At 42.2% G+C, this 27,976-nt stretch overlaps 1 protein-coding gene across 1 annotated transcript; it reads left to right on the forward strand.

Moving 5' to 3' along the window:
• The first annotated feature begins 514 nt into the window (after positions 1-514).
• On the forward strand, positions 515-27,678 carry LOC126997349 (GPALPP motifs-containing protein 1-like). Its single transcript, XM_050858404.1, has 5 exons — positions 515-766; positions 4,684-5,138; positions 5,877-6,044; positions 25,330-25,485; positions 25,890-27,678. Exons 1-5 carry the CDS (start codon positions 697-699, stop codon positions 26,046-26,048), a joined length of 1,008 nt encoding a protein of 335 aa, XP_050714361.1. The 5' UTR covers positions 515-696; the 3' UTR covers positions 26,049-27,678.
• The last annotated feature ends 298 nt before the right edge of the window (positions 27,679-27,976 follow it).

The following is a 27,976-nucleotide window of genomic DNA, read 5'->3' on the forward strand; positions in this document are numbered from 1 at the left end:
GGGTGGGCTGCACGCCGACTGCCCGGGCCGGGATTCGAACCCGGGTCTACGGAGTAGTAGCCAGGCACGCTGACCACCAGACAAAGGAGGCGTATACTGACCGTACTGATCGTAAGGCTAACAATAATCTCCTATCACTTTCTTTCAGCACGTTCCGAGCGCTGGTGACCAAATTATGCTAAAGTTATAAGGGTGTAATGGTGGGTTGTCGACACTTGTTGGTATAGACACGTACAAACTGCAGCATGTCTCTCATTTAATTTCCAAGAGCTCACTGGCCGCTGGGTCCCATGTGGCCGTTATTAGAGGTGTGCAGGTCTGACACACGTGTTCCCAGTTTCAGTGGACGACTCGTATGTGTATATACGAGAGAGCGTGTGCGAGTGTTTGAAAAGCGCGGAAAAGAACTGGCTAAATATGGCGTCCAAATCTTAGGTTGTCGGTACTCTCTCTATCAAAAATCAAGGGACTCTATGTTGATGCGAAGACAAGACCAAGGCCACGGGACGCGGTGCCGATACGAAGGCCTGACTCTCCAACGGGTCACCTGTACAGCAAGAGCAACAAACAGAGGCCGTGCCGCCGTGGTTTCAGAGCCTAACTAGCCCCATAAAACACTCAAGAAGAAGAAGGAAGACTCCCCTCTTCATCTCGTTAATTAAGTGTTGCAAAGGAAAAAGGTGTAAAAGAGACGCCATGGGAGACAGGGACAGTGAAGGGGACGCGAATTGCCCTCGGCTGCCTTCTGCCAAACCTAACCCCGATGGTATGTTAACCCATAAACGACGGGTATCATTTCCATCGAATGATCCTGAGATATAGGTGAAAACAGTTGCTAATTATGTCTTAACTCTATAAACACAGCGGTGAAATCCAAAGTGCGATACGTTGTGTAATAATCATGGTAGTGGGTGTGAAATGTAGTTAGGGTGTGCGGCACGAAACTGCTCCGTGTAGTTTAGAGACGGCCTAAGCCAAGGAGGAGCAGTAATCAACACAGGCTGGTGACGGGGCAGCATACTTCACTTCTCTTCCTCTCATAAATGAAAGTCAATAATGTAAATGAAGATTGTTGAGGAGAGTAGCCTACTAATTTTGAGACACTGACTGTTTATTTCTGGGTAAAATATGATGCTTTATATTATGGAGACAGATTTCTTTTCCTCATAACTATATGATTGACTTCAATGCCTGAGGTGCACACATGCTGCTACCCCGCTCCCATCCGTTATCACCAGCCAGCGTAGTGGACCGCCCTCACCGTCGCCCCATCCCATACTCCGCTGGGCACTTCCACTGGTCCACACCGCTTACCGAATGCATTTAAACTAACTTAACCCCTTCAACATGAGGATGCATATACTGCATCCTTACGTGCCCCGTACCCTATCCAAGGATGCGCATACTGCATCCTGGCTCGCTTTAGCCAATATAAGAGTTATTTTATCTCTATATACATATGCTTACATCTCAAAATTATCAATTAATTTATGTTTCTTTATGTGTACCATTTAATTCTGCATGTTTTCATATATAATGAATGATGATTATGTTGAGTTTATGGCTGAAAACTTGTTATATTCAATAGCGACATTTGAAATTTGCCGCACGCGGCGATCCCGGATACGGCGCGAGGTGCTGTTTTGGCCCAGCTGTAGTGAGTTTCTTTATGTGCACCATTTATTTCTGCATGTTTTCACATATAATACATAATGATTATGTTGAGTTTATGGCTGAAATCTTGTTATATTCAATAGCGACATTTGAAATTTGGCGCGCGCGCCGATCTCAGATACGGCGCGGGGCGCTGTTTTGGCCCGGCCGTAGTGAAGGGGTTAACCTAATGTAATCTACCTAATGGGGGGGCTTCACTCCCCATGACACCCTTAACAATACAGAGTAAATGCACACTCAGCATCGATCCTAGGCCCAGAGTCAAAAATTTCATAAGCAAAAAACCTTGAAAGCTGTCCAAAGTCACCCCGGTTGATGGTACCAGGTATTAATCTGGGGTTGTGTCCCGTCTCTTGGGATTTGCTCCCTTCTCCTATAATTCCTTCCCCTTCTGTCTCTCTCCGGCATATGATCACAGATATTGCGCTGACTAAACAAAACTTTCCAACTACTCACATTTATTCATCCTCAGAGCTGGGTAGGGATACCAATTTAAAACAATATAATTATTAATACTTCTACACACAAAAAATGCATATAGCAATTCAATTTTGTGCATAGCCATGCCTTAGCTTACTTGCATAATGGACATCATAATCTTCACCTTCTCTCCCATCCTTTCCTCCTGACGTGTCTCTGAGTTTCCCTGTGTTTTCCCGAGAGTTGCTAGGTGTGGGCTTTATGGAGGCTTAATGAGGACTATTGTCAGACACATCTAAAGTGGCATCTCTGACGTAGACAGCCCTTTATACACTGTTGCCACGTCTCCAACTGACCTCGCGTACCGTGCCACTCATACCCTTCTCTCTCTCTCTCTCTCTCTCTCTCTCTCTCTCTCTCTCTCTCTCTCTCTCTCTGTGTGTGTGTGTGTGTGTGTGTGTGTGTGAGAAATAGTTTTGAGAAACACAACAGTCGAAAGTCTACGGGTGGCCGCGAGAGAATGTTGTCGGTCAGTACTCTGCCTACCGGAGGCTTTCCTGAACTCGAGGGAAAGATTTAAACCGCTTTTAACCCCATATTTTATCAAAATTATGCCATATGGCAGACAGTATATGGCAGATGGCAGACACACCAAAATATGGCTGAAATGCCATAATTAAGGCAGGCAGCGCAACTGTAGTGTGTTGGGTTGGGAGGAGCATATGACCCTGACCTGAGCTGACAACGGCACGGAGGCAACGGTGCCAAGTGTTGTACAAATTTCTTTGTATTCACTCACAAATAGAGAATCATTCATAAAAAACATATTTTTTTTTGTACGAGAGAGAGAGGGAAAGGTGTGAGGGGCGTGGTTTGGGAGGTGAGTTGGAGACGTGACACCACCGTATTGGGAGCTACCTACGTCAGAGGCGCCAGCTTAGATATGTCGGACTATAGTGGCCTTCTCTTAAATCCACGAGGGTCAGATATGCTGGCAGACTGCTCAGGACGTTAAAGAACCCCTGAAATTTGATCCAGGCATTCATATTAGTGGCATGCAAGAGTCTGATTAAAAAACGATGGCCATCTGTGTGAACCGCATCAGGTTTGATTAAATAAATGATGGACATCGACTGATGTTTAGTGTTAAACTCCTGTGTTAATGCTGCACTTCATATAATGAATTGCAGGTTCCCCACACATTGCACGGCTATTTTCACACTTGCTCAGATCTTTACACTATTTCTTACAGTTTTCTGGGATATTACAAAAAGAAGAGCTGTTAGTCAAGTAGAAAATGAGATAATGGTGTGTTTATAAAACTAGTTTTTACCAAGCAATACTATTATTTAGGCTATATTTTAGCAAAACTGGTAGGCAGGCTATGTCAGATATTCAGACTTCATTTCTGTAAAATATGATACTACTTTTTCACATGAGATAGTTTTTATCACTGGAAAACAGATGCAAAAGTGCTAGAGTCAGATTGGCGATAGCTGTCTTTTATAGCTGTGATAGGTTACTGTATGTAGATGCAATAGGTTACTAGTTTATGACAATAGGTTACTATTTTAGTGGTGATAAATTAGTATAAAAAAAGTTAAGGCAGGATTCTGTTAGTTTATAAATAGATCTTGGTCAAAATGGCTGGATGATCTATGCCTGATCAGTTTTCCTAAATAATTTCCCAGTCATTGATTATGCCCTCACCAGAGGTTTTATCTCATGATAGTCAATCAATCTGTGGTAGCATATGCTGAGGAGCGAGGTGTGCTGCCTCACCGACCCTATCACACCATCCTTGTATGTCCATTTTAGCAAGTCTACGTGCAGGCCTCCAATCCTAATTAACTCATGGCAGGATCCATTGACTTAAGTCACTCAGGATTGTCTTATGGAAGCAACCCAGTGAGCAGGGTTGACTTTTGGGTTGTATGCCAGATATTTGTCCCTTATGGACCAGTCACACTCCAGTGATTGAAACTTTTTTTTGTGAAATATCTTATACATCTATACAACTTTATCTATCGAAAACTGTTCATCTCTGTTTTTTCTTCCCTTCACTTAAACTCACTTCAGCCAGCTGCTGCAAATAATTTTCCTAAGTTAAGAATGGTTGGGGTCAAGAAGTTGCAAGCATCCCCAGTCAAAACTCATGTTGGCACTCCACCACTACCGTGAAATGCTAGGATATAGTCAGTTTTCAGCTGTACAGGCAACACTGGTCATTTTTATGGTAATACCACTGGAGCCAATAATAACTATTACTTATGAGGTGACAGGCAGACACAATTGTTTTAATTAATGCATTAACCCATATCATATTTCCAAACTAAGCTTTCCTTGCCTTCTTAGCCCAGAAAATATTTTGATAACTGTTTAGAAAAAAGGCATGTGAATAAAAAATTAAAAAAAAATAAAAAAAATAAAAAAATCTTTCACCAATGTGGGTAATAAACACAAGTATGATAAAAAAATTATGTTTGTATCCTCCCACCACAAAGCTTTGAAGATTTATACATACTACACACTTGACTTTGATTCATCATATAGTTAAATAATAACCTGTGCTTCTGTTTGGCACCACAGATGACAACAACGATAAGAAGGAAGCTGAAGATGACTTAATGCCTGCCCTTCCCCCACATATGAAGAAGACAGGGACCCCCACCACCACTACTTCTGCAAAGGAGGATCAGAACCAACAAGACCCAGGTGGCAAAACATCAGAGGATGAGAGTGAGGAGTATTGCCCTGCCTTACCCCCTCACATGCTTCAAGGGGGTAATCGAAAGTCAGCTCCACCTCCTAGATCCAATGAGAGAAGATCTGTGGTGGGCCCCATGCTGCCTAAGGGGTTCATTCCACCCACAGAGGATACACATAAGGAAGAAAGCACTGATGAAGAGGAGGAAGAGGAGGAGGAAAAGCCAGTAGTGGGACCTGTGCCCTCTGCAGAGAAGGTGGATCCAGGGGAATACAGAGCAAGGGAGCTGGAGGAGCGAGCCAGGAGGATGCGAGACAAGCTGGAAGGACGTGACAAAGTGAGTGAATGTTGGCAAATAAATTGTTGTATTTTTCCCAGCTTAATATTTTTGATGCCTTTATTTTTAACACATTTATTTCCAATTTTGAAGAGGGCTGGATAGCATGCTGGAGAAACATGACACAGCGAAGGAATTTTGGCATATAAAGCATTGTAATTTTTCCCAGCTTAATGTTTTTATGCTTTTATCTTTTTTGTTTCCAATATTGCAGAGGGGTGGATAACATGCTGGAGAGACAACACCGTGCGTGAATGTTGACAGATAAATCATTGTAATTTTTGCCTGTTTCATGTTTTTTTATGCTTTTGTATCCAATTCTGTAGGGATATGCAAGACAAGCTGAAATGAAGGAACAAAATGAGTTGCAGTTAGGGAGACACTGTAATTCGTAACAATTTATTTTTCTACCCTGACATTCTCATACTTTTTTCTAATGTTTCAGGAAGAAGATATAGGACAAGCTGAATGGAAGGCACAGAATGAGTGGCAGAAAATATATTATTGTATTTTCTCCCTGTTTAATATCTTTTGGTACTCCAATATCCTCTTTTTTTCTGGTGTTGCAGAAGGTTGCTGGACAAGCTGGAGGAACATATCACAAGTAGTAGTTGTTATTATTTCCCTGATGCACAGTAATTCAGAATATGAAATGTTTGTATTCTATTCTATTCTGTTCATAAAAGTTGATCTCTTTCTTTCTTTATTAATTGTTCTCCACATCTCTCACCCCTCAAGGTCTCTGACAAACCTATGAAGAGGGAATCATGGATGACGGAGCTTCCTGAGGACAAGCCCAACTTCTGTGGTTTGGGGGCAAGGCAGTTCCTCCGCAAGACCCCAGCTGAGAAAGGTGACCGGTCCATTTGGACTGACACTCCTGCTGACCGTGCCAAAAAGGCCAAGGTGTGTGTGTGTGTGTTTGTATTTACCTAGTTGTAATTTTACAGGGCCAGGGCTTATGCTCGTGTGGTCCCGTCTCCATATCTGTACTTGTCCAGTTTTTCCTAAAAGTTGTGGACACAGTTTCGCTGATACTACATCCTCGCTTAGTCTATTCCAAACCTCTATGTTTCTTTGCGGGAAGCTATATTTTTTATGTCTCTCAAGCATCTTCCTTTTCTAGTTTTTTACTGTGTCTTCGTGTGTTGCTGGTGTTTCTTACTTCTCTTAGTAGCAACTCCTCGTTATCTACTTCTGACATTTTATTCCACAATTTGTAAATTAGTATTAGGTCTCCCCTTTCTCTTCTTTGTTCCAATGTTGGCAGGTCCATTTCCTTTAACCTTTCTCCACATGACAATCCCTCCAGTTCTGGAACCATCTTCGTTGCCATCCTTTGTATTCTTTCTATTTTTTTTCACGTGTTTCTTCTTATGGGGAGACCACACAGTTTCCGCATATTCCATCTTTGGTCTAATCATAGTGGTAATCATCTTTTTCATCATATCTTTATCCATGTAGTGGAATGCTATTCCTATATTTCTTACCATTCTATACGTATCTCCAAATATCCTATTTATATGACTCTATGACTGTTGATTATCTTGTATTATCACTCCCAGATCTCTCTCTTATTGAACTTTTAATATTTCTCCATCTCCCATTGTATATGTCCATTTTGGTCTCCTTTCACTCTTTCCCATTTCCATTACATGACATTTCTTCACATTATACTCCATCTCCCATTTCTTACTCCAATCCCAAATCTTATTTAGGTCCTCTTGCAGAATTTCAGTCTTCACTATTTCTTATGTGTCTCAGCAGTTTCGCATCATCTGCAAACAAGCTCATGTAACTATTTACTTTTTCCGGCATATCATTTATATATACTTGGAAAAGTATTGGTGCCAGTACCGATCCTTGAGGCACCCCACTATCTACATTTCTCCATTCCGATTTCATGTCCTTTACCACTGTTCTCATTTCTCTTCCCTTTAAGTAACTTTCCATCCAGTTTTTCATTTTCCCTTGCAATCCTTTATTTTCCAGCTTCCATAATAGTCTTGTATGTGGAACTTTGTCAGAAGCATTCTTCTAGTCCAAATACACACAGTCTACCCATCCATCCCTCTCCTGTGTTATGTCCGTCACTCTCAAGTAAAAGCTTAATAAGTCTGTTACACATGAACGCCCTTGTCTAAAGCCATACTGTTTTTCTGTAATTATATTGTGTTCTTCTAGAAATTGTCCATTGTTTCTTTATCACTTTTTCACATATTTCACAAACTATACTGGTCAATGATACTGGTCTACAGTTCAGAGGTTCTTCCTTTTTCCCACTTTTATATATAGGGACCACCTCAGCCCTTTGCCATTCCTTCGGTACTTTACCAGTTGATATTGAGCACTTTATGATGTCATAAACCGTTCCAATCAGCTGATTTCTGCATTCTTTCAAAATAAAACCTGAAACTCCATCTGGTCCTATTGCTTTCCTCTCTTCCAGCTCCTCCATTCTTTTATATATCTCTTCTTTAGTTACTATTACTTCATCCATTTGAACATCTATTTTATCATCTTGTGGTTCATTAAATTGTGATTTTTTTGTAAAAACATATTGAAACCTCTTGTTTAGTAGCTCAGTCATACCTTTAGGAACTTCAATAATCTTATTTTCATCTTTCAGTCTTTCTATTTTTTTCTTTAGTTTAATTTTTCCATTTATAAATCTTTAGAACAATTTAGGTTCCTCCTTATACTTTTCAACAATATCCTTTTCGTATCCTTACTCTTCCTCCCTCCTTATTTTCACATATTCATCTTTTGCTATCTTAAAGTCTTTATTCCTTTGGTTCTTATTTCTTTTCAATCTTTTCCACACTTTGTCTCTTTTTTTTCTTTGCACCTGCACATCCTGCATTAAACCAATCTTGCTTTCCTCTTTCTATTGGTTTATATAATGGGACATATTTTTTGACTGTCTCATATGCCTCTATAAAAATATCATACTTTTCCTGCACCTCGTTTGTTCTTAACTTTTCCCAGTCCAGGTTTTCATAATATTTCTTGAGATTTTCTATGTCCATTTTCCTGTAGTTTCTCCTTTTTCCTTTGTATGATTCATCTTCCTCAGTGACTTCCTCATTGGTTTCCAACTCTATTATTACATGATCACTTTTTCCCATGAGACACACATATCTTAATTCATTTAATAGGTGCACTCCCTTCGTCAGTACCAGGTTCAGTCTTGCTGGTTCGTCATCACTCCTGTATCTTGTGTGTGTGTGTGTGTATTTACCTAGTTGTGACATACGGGAAAAGAGCTACGCTTGCGCTGTCCCATCTCCATATCCGCTCTTGTCCAACTTTTCCTTAAAATCATGAATGTTTCTTGCACAAACCACCTCCTCCTCCAGCCTATTCCATAGCTCAATGCTTCTGTTTGGGAAGCTAAACTTTTTCACATCTCGCCTACACGTGGTCGCCCTCAACTTCTTTCCATGTCCTCTCGTTTCTCTCTCGTTCCACACACACAGGTCCTCTCTGTCCAAATGCTCCACTCTGCTCGCCACCCTGTACACCACTATCAGGTCTCCTCTTTCTCTTCTTCTCTCCAGGGTTGTGAGCCCCATGCTATTGAGTCTCTCCTCATAAGTTTGATCTCTAAGTTCCGGTACCATCTTAGTTGCCATCTCCGCACTCTTTCCAGCTTTCTTATGCTCTTCTTTTCGTGAGGAGACCAGACCACTGCTGCATACTCCAACCTTGGCCTTATCATTGTAACTGTTATTTTCTTCATCATCTCCTCGTCCAAATGCACAAATGCCGTCCTTATGTTCCTCAGCAAATTCATAGTTTGTCTCGTTATCCTGTTGATGTGTTTGTCCGGTGACATGTTCTCTGAGACAGTCACTCCCAAATCTTTTTCTTCCACTCCTCTGCATATTATCTCACTTCCCATCTTATAATCATATTCACATTTTCCTACCAAACTCTATTTTTTTACATTTCCCAAAGTTGAACTCCATCTGCCATGTACCACTCCACTCCCATATTTTGTCCAGGTCCCTCTGCAATGCCTCACAGTCCTTCACATCATTCACTCGGCTCAATAGCTTTGAATCATCTGCAAACAAACTCACATAGCTGGTCACTCCGTCCACCATATCATTTATATAAACAGCAAACATTATTGGCGCCAACACCGAACCTTGCGGGACTCCACTCATCACAGGGCACCAGTTGAAAACTTGTCCCTGATTATCATCCTCATTTCCCTGTTAGTTACGAAGTCCACCAGCCATTTAATCAGTCCATCACCCACTCCACCCCTATTTTTAATTTTCCAAATTAGTCTTCTGTGCGGTACTTTGTCGAATGCCTTTTTCAAAACACTCCATCCCCCCAGCCTTCTCTCTCTTGTATTAAATCTGTCACCCTTGAGTAATAACATAAGTTGGTGACACAAGATCTCCCTCTCCTGAATCCAAACTGGCAATCCGAGATAATTTTCTCACTTTCTAAGAAATCCGACCACCTGTTTTTAACCAGCCTCTCGCATATCTTCGCAGCCACACTAGTGAGTGATACCGGTCTGTAATTTAATGGGTCCTCTCTCTTTCCTCCCTTAAAATTTGCAAAAACTTGCGCGATTGCATACTCACATTGAGGAACTGCTAGAGCACACGAATAAGATGGCAGAAGTTGTCAACATAGTTGTCAAGCAGATAGACCAGGTAAATCAGTTTCTCCTTCTAGATCAGGCCTTGCATGTACTGGAAAATGTCATTGAATCTGTCACAATGGCGAATCAGCCGGTTGTTAGCAACATGGTAGATGCGGCGCACGGTAGAGTCACACCTGCCTTGTTTCCTCTACACGATTTGATAATGACTATCCATATCGGGTATCAAAATTATAGTCTCAAGCCATTGTACAACTCAGACATGAGTCAATATTTTTACCCTTTGATTGAGTCCAGCCTCACGCCCGATGCCATAATTATTCATGTTCCGTTCCAAACGGCAGATGTGTTTGAGACACATGAAATTGTTCCATTCCCCTTCTCCGCTAAGGACAGTGTGTTGACCCCAGACACGACCCTGTCTCTTGTCTTAATTGCAAAGGACTTCACTCTGTATTCAACGGGAAGCTACTCACTATTGAAATATTGCAAGGAGACGGTCTTCAAGCGATTCTATTGCTCTGCATCTCTTTTTGCCTTCCTACCTGTTCGGGGAGGAGTGTGTGAGATCGCATTCACCTGGGTGAACGCGTCTGACGCTCTTTCCCTGTTCCCTTACAAGCAACTACCCCCAACACCAGTTTTTCATAAGAACTTTCATGGTTTACATTATTTCTACTTTCCTCAGTCATTCTATGTATCAGTAATCTGCCCGGAGGGTACCACTTATCAACAGGTAATTGGTCATTATGCCATAGTGGAAGCATGCTATATCCGCTCCACTAACATAACGACGTACCCATCACGGATCCGTTTGGTTTTCACTGCCAATATTTCCCATCGAGTGTTTCCTCTGCGGTCTCTCGATAACATTCACTTCTCCAGCATCTCTTATGTGACAAATTCTCTTAATTCATTGTCTTTTGCAAACGAAACAGAGTTTGCAGAAACCCTGGAGGAAATGCTGCCTGAATACTTGCACCTCACCTACTTGTACCCTGGAATTTTTGTGCCGGTGGTTCTGATGTTCGTCAGTCTCGTCGTCGTGTGCTACCTTCTTAGAGGAACTCTGTCCTGCACGATTATTTGATTGTTCAGATGAGGCGACAGGATGCAAGGAAGTCACAGGCAAGGTAGTTTTTTTTTCATGCAAGTAAAATGAAAGAAAACTGGCATTCCCCTGCTCCTGTATCTTGACATTGTACTGTGTTTCCCTCCTATTTTTTTTAGGAGCTAGATGTGCTTTTCATGTTCTGTAACTATGCCAGTTGATAACTACATATACTTGCATCCTTATGTTTATCCTTTGAGAGATATTTAATGAATTATATCACACACGCTGTGTTTTACCTCTCATTATTTATGTCATTACTACACAAATATTCTTGCATAGCCATTGTTTTAATGTAATTGTGCCATAAGCAGTCTGCTCAACAAGATCACACTATGTATGGTAAACTACTAATTAGATTTTTTGGACATCGCGAGGTCACGATCACTGGTAGGTGACCGAGCAGTGTTATAGTAGTTGTAGTTATATCAGTGTATTATTATTATTATTATATATCACCATGGATTAGGAATGCAAGTATCACTGGAAAAAACCCACTTCAGATAGATCACGCCACCGTTTGTAGGAATGTCACTTGTCAGTGTTGATCGTACGATCGTTTCGGTATGTGTAATAAGCATTTCGTCAACTTAAAGGTCACCTTGACGTACGTGACCGGTCGTCACTTCATTACCTTTCGAGCCTCTCGTCTTCACTCCTTCTCGAGAGCCCTACATCAGACCTAACAGTCTCGGCTCTCTCCAACGCCCCTGTACTTAGGTTAAGAATATATTCACCTAAAAGCAGCGGAGTGTTTCCCTTCACGCCTGTTCATCCCCCCAAGACCCGTCTGGGCTACACGCAACCAGACCGGCAGCCGTTACATGTTTGCTCTCTTCCAATCTTGTGGTACCCTTTCTTCACTCAGGGAGGCGCTCATTATGGAGTGCAGTTTCTCTGCAAGTTGCTCACTACATTTTTTCAAGATCCACCCTGATACTCCATCCGGCCCAGTCGCCTTGTTCAAGCTTTCCTTGACCTCCTGCACCATTAACTGTATCTCCTGCATAACCCTTCCTCTTTCCTGGCCCGGTGGTTGTACAAATTCGTCTTCTTTTGTGAAAACTATGGAAGCTGTTGTTCATCACTTCTGCCATCTCTGCTGGGTCCTCATGTGTAGTTCCATCCATTTTCAGTTTATCGATTGTTTCTCTTTTCTTTAATTTGCCTCACATGTCTATAGAATAGTTTGGGTTGGTCTTTGCACTTGTCGATTATATCTTTTTCATATTTCCGCTTTTCTTCTCTTCTAATCTTTGTATATTCATTCCTTGCTTGTTTGAAATCGTTCCACGAGTTGATTCTTCTTCGTCTCCTCCATCCCTTCCAAGCTTCCTCCTTTCTTTTTCTAGTGTGTGTGTGTGTGTGTTTGTGTGTGTGTGTTTACCTAGTTGTAGTTTTACAGGGCCTGGGCATTATGCTCGTGTGTGTGTGTGTGTGTGTGTGTGTGTGTGTGTGTATTTAGTCCACGGGCCCGAGCTCTAAGCCCCTATTACACGTATCTGGTTTCGGCCAACCTGGCCTGTGGGTCAGTGTAGCACTGGATGTGGTGGAGGTGACAACTTCTCTTCTCTCGCTGACAATCGTTGCTATATTGCGCGTTTGAACATATGCTCGTGTAATAGGGGCTTAATAGTCCCGTCTTCATATCTCCATTCATCCAGCCTTTCCTTCATTTCTTGGACACTGTTCGCCTCCACCACCTCTTCCCGCAAGCTGTTCCATGTGTTAACAATTCTACGTGGGAAAACTATACTTTTTTAGGTCACACAAACAGGTTCCTTTATTAATTTTCATCCTATGTCCTCTCACCCCCTGTGTTCTCACAGTTAAGAAGAGATCATCTCTATCCACCTCATCAAACTTATTTACCAACTTATACAGCATGATCAGATCTCTCTCCCTTCTTTGTTCCAGTGTCATCAAGTCCATCTCCTTCAATCTTTCTTCATACATCATATTCAAGAGTTCTTGGACCATTCTAGTTGCAATTCTCTGTATCCTGTCCAACTCTCTGATATCCTTCTTTTTGTGAGGCGACCACACAACTGCAGCATATTCAAGCTTTGGTCTTATCATTGTTGTTATTATTTTCTTCATCATTTCTTTGTCCATAAATGATACCCTTATATTTTGCATCATCCTGTAGGTTTCTCCAAACAGCTTGTTATGTGCTTTTCTGGGGAAAGTGTGTCTTGCATCGTTACTCCCAAATCTTTTTCTTCATGTACCACCTTTAAGTTTTCTTCTCCCATCCTGTATGTTTTCCTTGGTCTTTTTTTACTTTTCCCCATTTCCATAACATGGCACTTGTTTGCATTAAATTCTGTCTCCCATAATTGGCTCCATCTATACACTATGTCCAGGTCTTTTTGCAGCTCCTCACAATCTTCCTCTGTCCTCACTTTTCTTATAAACTTTGCATCATCTGCAAAAAGGCTCATATAACTTTTTATACCCTTTGGCATATCGTTTATATATATTATGAACATTATTGGTGCCAGAACTGAGCCTTGAGGAACTCCACTCTCTACTCTCCTCCAATTTGATTTCTCCTCCCCAATCACTGTCCTCATTTCTCTTCCTGTTAAGTAATCCTTCATCCATTCAATAACCTTTCCGCCCATTCCTCCCCACTGCTGTAGTTTCCAGATTAATCTTTTGTGCAGACCTTGTCGAAAGCTTTTTTCAAATCGAGATATACACGATCAGCTCACCCTTCTCTCTCTTGCACCATGTCTATTGCTCTTGAGTAGAAACGTTGTAAGTTAGTGACACACGGTTTCCCTTTTTTAAATCCAAACTGTTCTTCATATATCATGTTTTCCTTTTTTTAAAGTTCAACCCATTGTTTTTTTATTGTACTTTCACAAATCTTGCACATTACACTTGTCAAAGAGACTGGTCTATAATTAAGTGGTTCAGTTTTATCTCCACTTTTATAAATTGATACAATGTTTGCTCTTTTCCATTCTAAGGGCACTTTTTTTGTATTTATAGAACATGTTATTATGTCATGAAGTGGCTTCAATAATTAATTTCTACACTCTTTTAGCACTTGACCCGAGATTCCATCCAGTCTCGTAGCTTTCCTTCCATCTACGGTTTTCATCAGTTGTATCAGTTCCCCTTTCTCAACCTTTACATGATTCAGTTTCCCTTCATTGCAATTTTTGAGACCCCAGTCAATGTTGGTTTCTTCTGTAAACACTTTATTAAAATTTTTATTTAATATTTCTGCAATTTCTTTGTCCTTTTCGTAGATTACATTTTTTTCCTTCATATCTTTTTAACTTCCCGTTTACAAATTTATAAAACATTTTTGGTTCTTCTTTACATTTAAAAACTATTCTTCTTTCAAATTTAGCTTCCTCCTCTCTTCTTATTTTCACATAATCATTTCTTGCTATTTTATATTTGTCCCTGTTGTTCTGATTTGGTCTTTTCTTTAAATTCCTTCATGCCTTATTTCTATTTCTTCTTGCTGTCTCACACCTCCATCCAAACCATGTTTTCTCTTCTTTAGTTTTTACTGTGTTGAATGGAACATATATCTCTATTCCTCTGTTGTTGATATTCATAAAAGTGTCATATTTCTCTTGAATAATAGTACTCCTCTTCATATCAGTCCAGTCTACCCCACTGAAGAAAGTCTTGAGTCCAACGTAATCTGCCTTAGTGTAGTTTTTCCTTTTTTCCTTATAAGCCTCTTCTCGATATTCACACCCTTCCAAAGTTTTCATCTCCAAGAGTTCATGGTCGCTTTTTCCTAAGGAGCACTCATAACTGACTCCTTCATCCAACTCCATGTTTTTTTGTGAAAATTAGATCAAGTCTTGATGGTTCGTCACCCCCTCTCAACCTTGTTTCTCCTTCCACCCACTGCGTCATCAGGTTATATGTTACCAGCTTCAATAGGAGAGAGACCCCTCTGTGTGTGCCCAGCGCATCACAGAGGTGATTGTCTTTGGAATGGAGGCATACATTCCACGACTTTCTTTACTCCTCATGCTAAAAAGCCTTGGTTTAATCACGCTTGTTCTCGTACTATCAAAGATAGAGAGGCAACTCACAAAAGGTACCAGAGCCTTCAAACTCCCACTAACCATAATCTTTATATTTCTGCCCGGAATCGTGCCAAATCTATTCTTCGGCTTACCAAAAGCTCTTTCATTCATAGGAAATGTCCAAACCTTGCTTTTTCTAATTCTTCCAGAGACTTCTGGCACTTAGCCAAAAATATCTCCTCCAATTTCACTTCTTCATCTTTCCCTCCTTTCCTTAACCCTGATGGCAGCACCGCCATCTCATCTGTCTCTAAGGCTGAACTCTTCGCTCATACTTTCTGTAAAAACTCCACTCTGGACGATTCTGGGCATATTCCTCCTACTCATCCCGCCTCTGACTCCTTTATGCTTGTTATTAAGATTATTATAAATTGTTTTCTATGCCCTCTTTGGCCTCAACTCTCAGAAGGCTTATGGACCTGATGGAGTGCCTCCTATTGTCCTTAAAAACTGTGCTTCTGTGCTGACACCCTGCCTGGTCAAACTCTTTCGCCTCTGCCTATCAACATCTACCCTTCCTTCCTGCTGGAAGTATGCCTTCATACAGCCTGTGCCTAAGAAGGGTGACCATTCCAATCCCTCAAACTACCGCCCTATAGCTTTACTTTCCTGTCTATCTAAAGCTTTTAAATCAATCCTTAACTGGAAGATTCAAAAGCACCTTTCCACTTTTGACCTTCTATCTGATCGCCAGTATGGGTTCCGCAAGGGGTGTTCTACTGGCGATCTTCTTGCTCTCTTAACTAACTCTTGGTCATCCTCTCTTGACTGTTTTGGTGAAACTTTCTCAGTTGTGCTGGACATATCAAAAGCCTTTGATAGGGTCTGGCACAAATCTTTGCTTTCCACACTACCTTCCTATGGTTTCTATCCTTCTCTCTGTACCTTTATCTCCAGTTTCCTCTCTGACTGATCTGTCACTGCTGTAGTAGACGGTCACTGTTCTTCACCTAAACCTATCAACAGTGGTGATCCTCAGGGCTCTTTTCTGTCTCCCACTCTCTTTCTGTTGTTCATTGATTATCTTCTTTCCAAAACTAACTGTCCTATCCATTCTTACGCCGATGACTCTACTCTGCATTTCTCAACTTCTTTTGATAGAAGGCCAACTCAACAGGAACTAGACGATTCCAGGCTGGAGGCTGCAGAACACTTAATGTCAGACCTTATTATCATTTCCGATTGGGGCAAGAAGAACCTGGTGTCCTTCAACGCCTCAAAAACTTGATTTCTTCACCTATCAACTCGGCACAATCTTCCAAACACCTATCCCCAATTCTTCAACAACGCTCAGCTGTCACCTTCTCCTACACTAAACATCCTTGGTCTATACTTACCTCAAAATCTCAACTGGAAATTCCATATCTCCTCTCTCATTAAATCAGCTTCCTCGAGGTTGGGCGTTCTGTATCATCTCCGCCAGTTTTTCTCCCCCGCACAGATGCTGTCCATATACAAGGGCCTTGTCCGCCCTCGTTTGGAGTATGCATCACGTGTGGGGGGGCTCCACTCACACAGCTCTCTTGGACAGAGTCAAAGGCTCTTCGGCTCATCAACTCCCCTCCTCATACTGACAGTCTTCTACCTCTTAAATTCCGCCACCATGTTGCCTCTCTTTCAATTTTCTATCGATATTTTAATGCGGACTGCTCTTCTGAACTTGCTAACTGCATGCCTCCTCCCCTCCCGCAGCCCCACTGCACTCGACTTTCTACTCTAGCTCATCCCTATACTGTCCAAACCCCTTATGCAAGAGTTAACCAGCATCTTCACTCTTTCATCCCTTACACTGGTAAACTCTGGAACAGCCTTCCTTCGTCTGCATTGCCTTCCGCCTATGACTTGACCTCCTTCAAGAAAAGTGTATCAAGACGCCTCTCCACCCGAAATTGACCTCTCTTTTCGCCACTCTTTACTTTCGTCTATTACGGGAGCGGTGAGTAGTGGGCCTTTTTTTTTCACACTCTTTGTTGCCCTTGAGCCATCTCCTTTGTTGTAAAAAAAAAAAAAAACTTCCCCAAGTGCTTTCACCACCCTCTGTTACAAAATCTTCCCATTTCACTTCTTTGCAATTGAAGTCTCCTGTTAATATTACCTTTTTATTATTTTTTTTTCATCTGTCAGTGCCCGTATTGTATTTTCCAGCATAGCGTTATATCTTACTTCATTCCAACTTCTGGTTTTAGGGGGGACATAGGCTGTTATTACGTTATTCTTCTCTCCACCTTTTACCAGTACCTGCACAGCCATCACCTCTGCACTGTCATTTCCATATCTCACTTCAGTCACTTTCAAGTTTTGTTTTGTCATTATCATCACTCCTCCTCCCTTTCCTTCTTTCCTATCTTTTCTCCAAATGTTGTACTTACTCTTTCCCTCCAGCACAAGTTCCAGTTCTTTTACAAGCTTTGTTTCAATTATACACATAATATCTGGATCACTCTCCCTTAAATAATCAGTTAGTTAAATATTCTTTGATATAAGACCATCTATGTTTGTGAATGCAATCTTTAAACCTTTCTTCCCTTCTCCCTTTTTTTCCCTTCTTTCTATCAACACCTTTACTCCCTCCCTTCACCTCCTATCCACCACTTCAGTTTTTTGTTCTTCATTCTCCAAAAAAATTCTTCTTTTCTTCTGATCTTTCAGCATTTCTCTTTTTGCTTCATTTATCATTTCCTTAACTTTCATTCTTTCATCCTGTTTGTGTGTGTGTGTGTGTGTGTATTTTCCTAGTTGTGAAATACAGGAAAAGAGCCGTACTAGGCTCGTGCTGTCCCGTCTCCATAACGCTTATTATCCAGTTTGGCTTTAAATTCATGAATCGTTTTTGCACACACAGTCTCCTTGTCAAGTCCGTTCCATGTTGTTATGCTTCTGTATGGAAAACTGTATTTCTTGATGTCTCTCCTACAGTCGCTCTTCTTCAATTTCTTACCATTGCCTCTTGTCACACTTCTGTCACGTTCCACTAGGTCTTCCCTGTCCAGTTTCTCCAATCCCTCTTGTATCCTGTACAATGCTATTAGATCCCCTCTCTCTCTTCTGCTCTCCAGTGTTGTTAGTCCCAATTTCTCCAGTCTTTCTTCATAAGTATGTTCTCTCAGAGTTTCCGGTAATTTAGTCGCTGCTCTTTGTATTCTTTCCAACTTTCTAATTTCTTTCTTCAATCTAGGTGACCACACTAATGCTGCATTTTCCAGTCTTGGATGTATCATCGATGTTATTAGTTTCTTCACCATTTCTTCATCTAAATACAGTAGAGCCCCATTTAGCGCGAGAATTAGGTGGATGAATGCGGTCGCGCTAACTGAATTCGCGCTAATTGAATAAAGTAACCAATATGAAAAAAAATATTTGGTGCACACGTGGGTCTGACTTTTGGGTTTGATAATCACTCACATTAAAAAAAAAAAAAAAAACTACGATTGGCTGAGCTCTGAAAACACGCTTGTGATTCGCTGGGAGTCCGATGACATCATTGCTGGCGCTCATCCAGTCAGCGGCCTCGCTGCCTTAAGGCAGTATCACACTTGGACAACCGGCAAATCCAAATTTTCCGGGTGTGTGTCACACACGGCCAAGGTCAGTTGTTCGTATCCACATCCACAACGTAAACAAAGCACTTTTCCTGTATCAACATGGCGTCGTCTGCTAAAGTAAGGGCTTGTGCCGCGCATCATGGCGGCTTGTGCTGCGCATCATGGCGGCTTGGCCGCGCATCATGGCGACTTGTGCTGTGCATCATGGCGGCTTGTGCCGTGCATCATGGTGGCTTGTGCTGTGCATCATGGCGGCTTGGCCGCGCATCATGGCGACTTGTGCTGTGCATCATGGCGGCTTGTGCCGTGCATCATGGTGGCTTGTGCCGCACATCAAGGCGGCTTGTGCCGCGCATCATGGCGACTTGTGCTGCACATCATGGCGGCTTGTGCCGTGCATCATGGTGGCTTGTGCCGTGCATCATGGTGGCTTGTGCCGCGCATCATGGCGACTTGTGCTGCACATCATGGCTTGTGATGCGCATCATGGCGGCTTGTGCTGCGCATCATGGCAGCTTGTGCCGCGCATCATGGCGGCTTGTGCCGTGCATCATGGCGGCTTGTGCTGCGCATCATGGCGGCTTGTGCTGCGCATCATGGCGGCTTGTGCCGTGCATCATGGCGACTTGTGCTGCGCATCATGGCGACTTGTGCTGCGCATCATGGCGACTTGTGCTGTGCATCATGGTGGCTTGTGCCGTGCATCATGGTGGCTTGTGCCGCGCATCATGGTGGCTTGTGCCGCGCATCATGGCGACTTGTGCAGAGCACATCATGGCGACTTGTGCAGCGCATCATGGCGACTTGTGCTGTGCATCATGGTGGCATCATGGTGGCTTGTGCCGTGCATCATGGTGGCTTGTGCCGTGCATCATGGTGGCTTGTGCCGTGCATCATGGTGGCTTGTGCCGTGCATCATGGTGGCTTGTGCCGTGCATCATGGTGGCTTGTGCCGTGCATCATGGTGGCGCATCATGGTGGCTTGTGCCGTGCATCATGGTGGCTTGTGCCGTGCATCATGGTGGCTTGTGATCATGGCGACTTGTGCTGTGCATCATGGTGGCTTGTGCCGTGCATCATGGCGACTTGTGCTGCGCATCATGGTGGCTTGTGCCGTGCATCATGGTGGCTTGTGCCGCGCATCATGGCGACTTGTGCTGCGCATCATGGCGACTTGTGCTGTGCATCATGGTGGCTTGTGCCGTGCATCATGGCGACTTGTGCTGCGCATCATGGTGGCTTGTGCCGTGCATCATGGTGGCTTGTGCCGTGCATCATGGTGGCTTGTGCCGTGCATCATGGCGATCATGGCGGCTTATCATGGCGGCTTGTGCATCATGGTGGCTTGCGCATCATGGCGGCTTGTGCCGCGCATCATGGCGGCTTGTGCCGTGCATCATGGCGGCTTGTGCTGCGCATCATGGCGGCTTGTGCTGCACATCATGGTGGCTTGTGCCGCGCATCATGGTGGCTTGTGCCGCGCATCTTGGCGGCTTGGCGCAATTTTCAAAATTCAGTCGTGGTGGCTGCTCGCGCTAACTGTGGCTTTCGCGCTAATTAAGTATTTTCTTGGTAGATGGTGGCTCGCGCTAATTGATCTCGCGCTAAGTGGGGCTCTACTGTATGTAAATGCTGCTTTTATGTTTCTAAGAAGATTGTATGTTTCCCCAGTTATCCGGTCTATATGTTTTCCAAAGGATAACTTGTCTGTTATGATCACTCCCAGATCTTTTTCTTCATTTTTTTCATGATTCTTTCATTACTCAGAGAGTAGTTCCCCGATACTCGTCTACTGCTCTTACCAAACTCCATCACGCTACACTTCTCTGTATTGAATGCCATTTCCTATTTGCATGACCATTCACTTATTCTATTGAGATCTTGGCTCAGGGCTACAGTGTCCTCTTCATTAGCCACCCTCCTCATTATTTTAACATCATCAGCAAACATATTCATACCGGTATAGCTTGTCACCCCTTCTGTCATGTCATTAATTTAAGTTACAAACATAATCGGAGCCAGCACCGATCCTTGGGGGATCCTTGTGTGTGTATTTACCTATTTGTATTTACCTAGTTGTAATTTTACAGGGCCTGGGCTTACGCTCGTGTGGTCCTGTCTCCGTATCTATAGTTATCCAACTTTTCCTTGAAACTTTGCACACTCTTCGCCGATACTATTTCTTCACTTAATCTGTTCCAAACCTCTATATTTCTTTGTGGGAAGCTATATTTCTTTATGTCTCTTGAGCATCTTCCCTTCCTCAACTTTTTACTATGTCCTCTTGTATTCCTGCTGGAATGTTCCTCTCTTAGTAGCAATTTCTCGTTATCTACTTCTTCCATTTTACTCAATAGCCTATATATTTGTATTAGGTCTCCTCTTTCTCTTCTTTGTTCTAGTGTTGGCAAGTCCATTTCCTTTAGTCTCTCTTCATATGTCAGTCCCTCCAGTTCTGGAACCATTTTTGTTGCCATCCTCTGTATTCTTTCTAGTTTTATTATGTGTTTCTTCATATGTGGAGACCACACTGTTTCTGCGTATTCTAGTTTAGGTCTGATCATAGTAGTTATTAATTTTTTCATCATTTTTTTGTCCATGTAGTGGAATGCTATACCTATATTTCTCACCGTGTTATATGTATCACTGAAGATCCGATTTATATGACTTCCTGGTTGCATATAATCTTGCATTATTACTCCCAGGTCTCTCTCTTCATTTACTTTCTTTAATATTTCACCATCTCCCATTTTATATGTCCATTTTGGTCTTTCTACACTTTTTCCCATTTCCATAACATGACATTTCTTCACGTTGAATTTCATCTCCCATTTCTGACTCCATTTCCAAATCTTGTTTAGGTCTTCTTGCAGCTCCTTGCAGTCTTCACTGTTTCTTATATGTCTTTGCAGTTTAGCATCATCTGCGAACAGGCTCATGTAGCTGTTTATTCCCTCTGGCATATCATTAATATAGACTAGGAAGAGTACTGGTGCTAAAACCGACCCCTGGGGCACTGTGTGTGTGTGTGTGTGTGTGTGTAATTCACCTCTTGGTCTGCTGCGGGTCTCTCTCGAGACAGCCAGCCGTTCCCCTACGGAGGAGCACAGAGCTCATAGTACCGATCTTTGGGTAGAACTGAGACCACTCACACACAACATACCACGACAACGAGGTCACAACTCCTTGCCTGACGTCGCATACCTACTCACTGCTAGGTGAACAGGGACTACACGTGAAAGAAGATAAACCCAACTTATCTTCACCCGGCCGGGGAGTCGAACCCCAGTCCTTCTGGTTGGTGTGTGTGTGTATTTACCTAGTTGTGATATACGGGAAAAGAGCTACACTCGCGCTGTCCTGTCTCCATATCCTCTCTTATCCAACTTTTCCTTAAAATCATGAATGTTTCTTGCACAAACCACCTCCTCCTCCAGTCCATTCCATAGCTCAATGCTTCTGCTTGGGAAGCTAAACTTTTTCACATCTCGCCTACACGTGGTCGTCCTCAACTTTTTTCCATGTCCTCTCTGTCCAGATTCTCCACCCCGCTCGCCACCCTGTACACCACTATCAGGTCTCCTCTCTCTCTTCTTCTCTCCAGGGTTGTGAGCCCCATGCTATTGAGTCTCCCCTCGTAAGTCTGATCCCTAAGTTCCGGTACCATCTTAGTTGCCGCTCTCTGTACTCTTTCCAGCTTTCGTATGTTCTTCTTTTCGTGAGGAGACCAGACCACTGCTGCATACTCCAACCTTGGCCTTGTCATTGTAACTATTATTTTCTTCATCATCTCTTCGTCCAAATACACAAATGCCGTCCTTATGTTCCTCAGCAAATTCATAGTTTGTCCTGTTATCCTGTTGATGTGTTTGTCCGGTGACATGTTCTCTGAGATAGTCACTCCCAAATCTTTTTCTTCCACTCCTCTGCATATTATCTCACTTCCCATCTTATAATCATATTCACATCTTCTGCCACTCCTACCAAACTCTATTTTTTTACATTTCCCAAGGTTGAATTCCATCTACCATGTACCACTCCACTCCCATATTTTGTCCAGGTCCCTCTGCAATGCCTCACAGTCTTTCACATCATTGACTCGTCTCAATAGCTTTGCATCATCTGCAAACACACTCACATAGCTGGTCACTCCGTCCACCATATCATTTATATAAACAGCAAATATTATTGGTGGCAGCACTGAACCGTGTGGGACCCCACTCCTCACTGGGCACCAGTTGGAAACCTTGTCCTTGATTATTGTCCTCATTTCCCTGTTAGTTAGGAAGTCCTCCAGCCACTTAATAAGCCCGTCACCCACTCCACCCCTATTTTTAATTTTCCAAATTAATCTTCTGTGCGGTACTTTGTCGAATGCCTTTTTCAAATCCAGGTACACTCCATCCCCCCAGCCTTCTCTCTCTTGTATTAAATCTGTCACCCTTGAGTAATAACATAACAAGTTGGTGACACACGATCTCCCTCTCCTGAATCCAAACTGGCAATCCGAGATCATTCTCTCCCTTTCTAAAAAATCCGACCACCTGTTTTTAACTAGCCTCTCACATATCTTCGCAACCACACTAGTGAGTGATACCGGTCTGTAATTTAATGGGTCCTCTCTCTTTCCTCCTTTATATATTGGTACTATGTTTGCTCTCTTCCAATCTTGTGGTACTCTTCCTTCATTCAGGGAGGCACTCATTATGGAGTGCAGTTTCTCTGCAAGTTGCTCACTACATTCTTTCAGGATCCACCTGGATACTTCATCTGGCCCTGTCGCCTTTCTTACATCCAGCTTGTTCAAGCTTTCCTTGACCTCCTGCACCGTTAACTGTATCTCCTGCATAACCCTTCCTCTTTCCTGGCCCGGTGGTTGTACAAATTCGTCTTCCTTTGTGAAAACTTTTTGAAAGCTGTTGTTCATCACTTTGCCATCTCTGCTGGGTCTTCATATGTAGTTCCATCCATTTTCAGTTTATCGATTGTTTCTCTATTCTTTAATTTGCCTCTCACATGTCTATAAAATAATTTAGGTTGGTCTTTGCATTTGTCGATTATATCTTTTTCATATTTCCGTTTTTCTTCTCTTCTAATCTTTGTATATTCATTCCTTGCTTGTTTGAAATTGTTCCATGTATTGATTCTTCCTCGTCTCCTCCATCCCTTCCAGGCTTCCTCCTTTCTTTTTCTAGCCGCCTCGCATCTTTTGTTAAACCACTCCTTTTTACCAACATCCTTTTTGGTTACCTTTGGGACATATCTATTCTCGGCTTCTTTGTACAGCTTTAAAAACTCCTCCCACTTGTCTTGTGTACTCCTGGCTTTGTACAGCCCACTCCAATTTGCATTCTCAAAAAAAGTTTTCATATTAACAAAGTCTGCCTTAGAGTAGTTTCTTCTCCCAATTTTATGATCCTCTTCTCGGTCAATCCTTCTCTTTTCTTTTACTTCAAATTCCACAATCGCATGGTCACTCTTAGCTATTGGGTAGTCTATTTTAATATTTTCTATTACTTCCGGTTCCTTGCTAAAAACCAGGTCTAATCTTGATGCCTCTCCTTCTTTCCTGAATCTAGTATGTTCATTAATCCATTGTGTCAGCACATGTTCCATTGCCAGTTGCAGGAGTCTTCCTCCCCACGACTCTTCTGTTCCCTGCGTTTGCCAATCCTCCCTTTCTACCTCTTTGCAATTAAAATCACCCATCAAAATTATTCTCTCACTTTCTCTTAACTTTCCATCCAAGCAACTCACTGTGTCTTGTATCATTACTTCATATTTTCGGGCCTTCCATGCATTGGTTCTTGGTGGCATATACCCTACTACATATTGCCTCCTTCTTCCTTCAGCAACCAGTTTCCACTTTTAGTACCTCTGCCAAGCCTTCACCCTCAATCACCTTCTCCACCTTAATGCCTTTCCAACATCACACCTCCTCCCTGTTTTCTCTTTCTGTCTCTCCTCCATATATTGTATGCATCTTCTCCAATCCCCACCACCTCAGTTGGGTCACACAACTTGGTTTCCGTCAGCCCCACCATATCAGGTTCTCTGTCTCTCAAATAATCATTTAACTCTATCCACGATGACACTATTCCATTGATATTCGTATATGACACTTTCCATCCTTCTTCCTTTCCTGTGTGTGTGTGTGTGTGTGTGTGTGTGTACACTTGCATATGCGTGCTTGTGTGCATATGTACGTACTTGCATGCATGCATGAGAGTGTGTGTTTCATCTTGAACCTCACTTGCACTCCTAAATAACAACAAACTGCTATGAAAATGCTGCACATGTTTCTGCAAAAGTATTCTTACAGCCAACACTATTGTTATTCTCTGCTAACTAAAGATGTAGCTTCAGTTCCTACTATATAAACAATTTCTGTCAGTTTGCTTCACCAGTATTCATCTGTAGTCACAGTATTCTAGTCATATCTTCATGCACATTGACACTTCCTTATCATTTAATTCAGTCACCATTCTCTGATAGCATTTAGCTGTAATTATAGTGCTAAGTAAATATAGCCTTAGTTTCCTCATCCATATTCACCCTCAGCTACAGAGAACATTAATCTTAGCTGTATAAACCTGAATATTGCACTGGTCCTGTGTCCTTGGTTAATGGGTTCTAACCCACCACAGGCTGAAGGGCCAGTGTTATGGATATGAGCACTTTGGACATGCACAGCTAATGGTGTATGCTCCCAACTTTACCTTACCTATAAACATCTAAGCTTTTTACTGTACAATTAAGTCTATGCCAGTTAAGTAAGTATGTCTTCATAATCTTTTTCTGTCATCACTTCATTCACCACCCACAACCTCCTCTTCCTCCATAGGATCAGGAGGAGCAGCAGCAGGAGAAGGAAGAGGAGGGAACCATAGAGGATGATGTTATCCGACAGAGGGATAAGGACCTAACAAAGAAGGTGGATGAGTACAACAAGACCAAGAGAGCTAAACCCCTTGTGGACCTACACAGGATTGAGTTGAAGGTATTGGGGCAAATGGGACAATGTCTCATGACTGCAGAAGCATATCTGAATTTATTGAGTCTACCAATATGGCAACTATATTGGTTAAAGTTAGGTTAGGGTTAGGGTATCTTCAAACACATGACAGGCAGGAACTTAAAATAAAAATTATTAAAAAAAATAATTACCTCACTTTGTTAGATAAAGTCTTACTGGTCTCATTGGTAAGGGAGCATTAGTATTTGAATTTACTGAGCACACAAATAAGATGCCTGCTTGGGTTATCTATTGGTTAGAAATAAGGTATCTTCAAATGTAACAGGCAGCAACTTATAGTAATAATTAACAAAGAAAGAGCTCACTCTAAGATATAAAGCTCCATTACTGGGGGTGCATACATACTCAAGTCCTGTCCTTATTCGCAGAGAAAGCAGAAGGATGAGGGACCCAAGGAGCGCAGGCCCTTCAGTCGGGAGGAGGACCTCAGTGTTAATAAATTTGATGAAGCACAAAAGTCAAATATCATGAAGAAGGCACGGCAGCTCAATGACAGGTTCTCCTCAGGCAAGGCCAAGTTCTTGTGAGCCTGAAGCGAGGAGGATTTTGTTTGTGATTGCAAGTTGCGGTCACTCAGGTAATTTGAAGTGTATGGAAGAAATAATCTGAGAGTAAAGCTTGTATAATTGTTATATATTTGTAACTTTTTGGGATTTTTTTCTAGTTAGGTGAGTTTTCTGTAGCTACATAATTGTTTCATAGGGATTAAGAACCAGTATGTTGTAAGGAGGAATTGTGATTAGGAGCTAGTAACTTATATGAATGGAAGAATGAGTTTGAGTTTGACTTGCTTAGTTATTTATTTATAACTTTTTTAACCTCATTGAGTGTCCCAAAATCGATTAGGGAAAGCTTGTGTACTTAACCCCTACAGTCCGGGTGGGTTTTACAGTAGCTGTGCACGCCGTCCGGGTCTTTTTGCTGAAAATCACATGTTTCCCACTACAAATTACATGAAAACTACTGAAGGTACAAAAAAATTTAAAAGGTCATAGTTTACTTCAATCCTTTTCCTGCATTGCGCAGGAACTAGTTTCCTAGGCATCTTTGTTTTGTCACAGTGATGTGATGAAATAAAATATTTTTCGTGCTCCGCGTGGGAGACCAAGGTGACCCATGTTCCATTGCCTGCGCACGGTCTTGTCTTTGGCTCCACATCAGCCATATGCAATACACTGATTGTTGTAGATTATTTTATCTTGATAATTATGATTACTACTACTGATTATGCAGACAGTAAGAACATGGCGCTAAAGAAAAAAAGAAAAAAAAAAAGCCTCATCTCACTCGCATATTTTAGTTGGCAGAGGCTAGCGCTATGATGCAAACATCCTAACGAGGCGGACTCAATATTTCCACATAGACACCACATGTAAGGTGGAATATACTCCCATTTGGTGTATTATAGATCTAGACAATCACAGATTGCCCAAGAGCTCAAAATCATGTTGAGATCTCCATGACGTACCAATACGTCGCCCGGACACCCAGCCCACCACGCTCGTGATGTTCCAGTACGTCACCCGTCCTTTAGGGGTTAAGGTCCTTAATCAAAACTATTCATGTGTTCAGTAAGCTTCTAGTTCAGTCACTCTTCGGTTTTATCAGTTTTAAGATTTGCAGATTTTATGAAGCACAGACAATTTATATTATCACGCTTTATAGGGATATTAAGTGAAGTGTCCCATTCAGGATGATCTACGGTCCAGCACACCTGCGGTACATCAAGTACTTGTAGCGGGTGGACTTGTCTTGAGTCCAGGTGGGTGGCTGTGTGGCAGAAGGGAAGTGGAAGAAGAAAAAAGTAGTAGACCATTAGGGATCTCATTGAAATTTGACTTACACCATTGTCATTATCATCATCATTTTTCATCACCATCATCATCATCTCATTTCTTGCATGTGTAGGTTAGGTAGTGTTGATCATACCATAATAAAGAGTGTGTCATGTGTCGGGTAGGTTCAAACTTTAGATACTTTTATATTCTGTGTTGTATCTTTAAGGCGTAGCATTTGGAATTCCACTGTGCAGTCTGTTTTTTTTTAATTTTCTTCAACGTAAGTGTGATCTGTGTACTTGGGATCCAAAAGGCGTCCTTTAACCAATACCCTGCGGATACTGAGAGTTGGCTGTACAATAAAGTCTCACAAGTTGAAGTTCAGTTTATCAACCTGTGGGTAGTGTATGTTTGGGGCTATTGGTAATGTCAATTTTGTTGTGTAAGCACTTTGTCCCTCATTGCCTCTCAGGGCCAGTCAGTTCAGCTCATGCTTGTCTTGTATTGTGTCTGTCCCCTCTTGCTTCACAACCACACCACCCTTTTGATCCTACTGAACCATCATCATATGAGGGGACTGAGGTACATCCTGAGACGTTCATCAAGGAGTCCTCATGTAGATTAAACTCTGAACCAGACTTGACTTCTGCTTCTCTGTATTTCATCCTCCATACCAT

The sequence above is a fragment of the Eriocheir sinensis genome, chromosome 12 (genome assembly GCF_024679095.1).
Source record: "Eriocheir sinensis breed Jianghai 21 chromosome 12, ASM2467909v1, whole genome shotgun sequence".
In the NCBI taxonomy this organism is placed as follows: Eukaryota; Metazoa; Arthropoda; class Malacostraca; order Decapoda; family Varunidae; genus Eriocheir; species Eriocheir sinensis.

Bases quoted from the DNA above. Each gene is read 5' to 3' on its own strand.
- LOC126997349 (XM_050858404.1), top strand. From the start codon at position 697: ATGGGAGACAGGGACAGTGAAGGGGACGCGAATTGCCCTCGGCTGCCT. The intron at 5,139-5,876 runs GTGAGTGAATGT...TCACCCCTCAAG, and splicing joins AGCTGGAAGGACGTGACAAA to GTCTCTGACAAACCTATGAA. The intron at 6,045-25,329 runs GTGTGTGTGTGT...CTTCCTCCATAG, and splicing joins ACCGTGCCAAAAAGGCCAAG to GATCAGGAGGAGCAGCAGCA.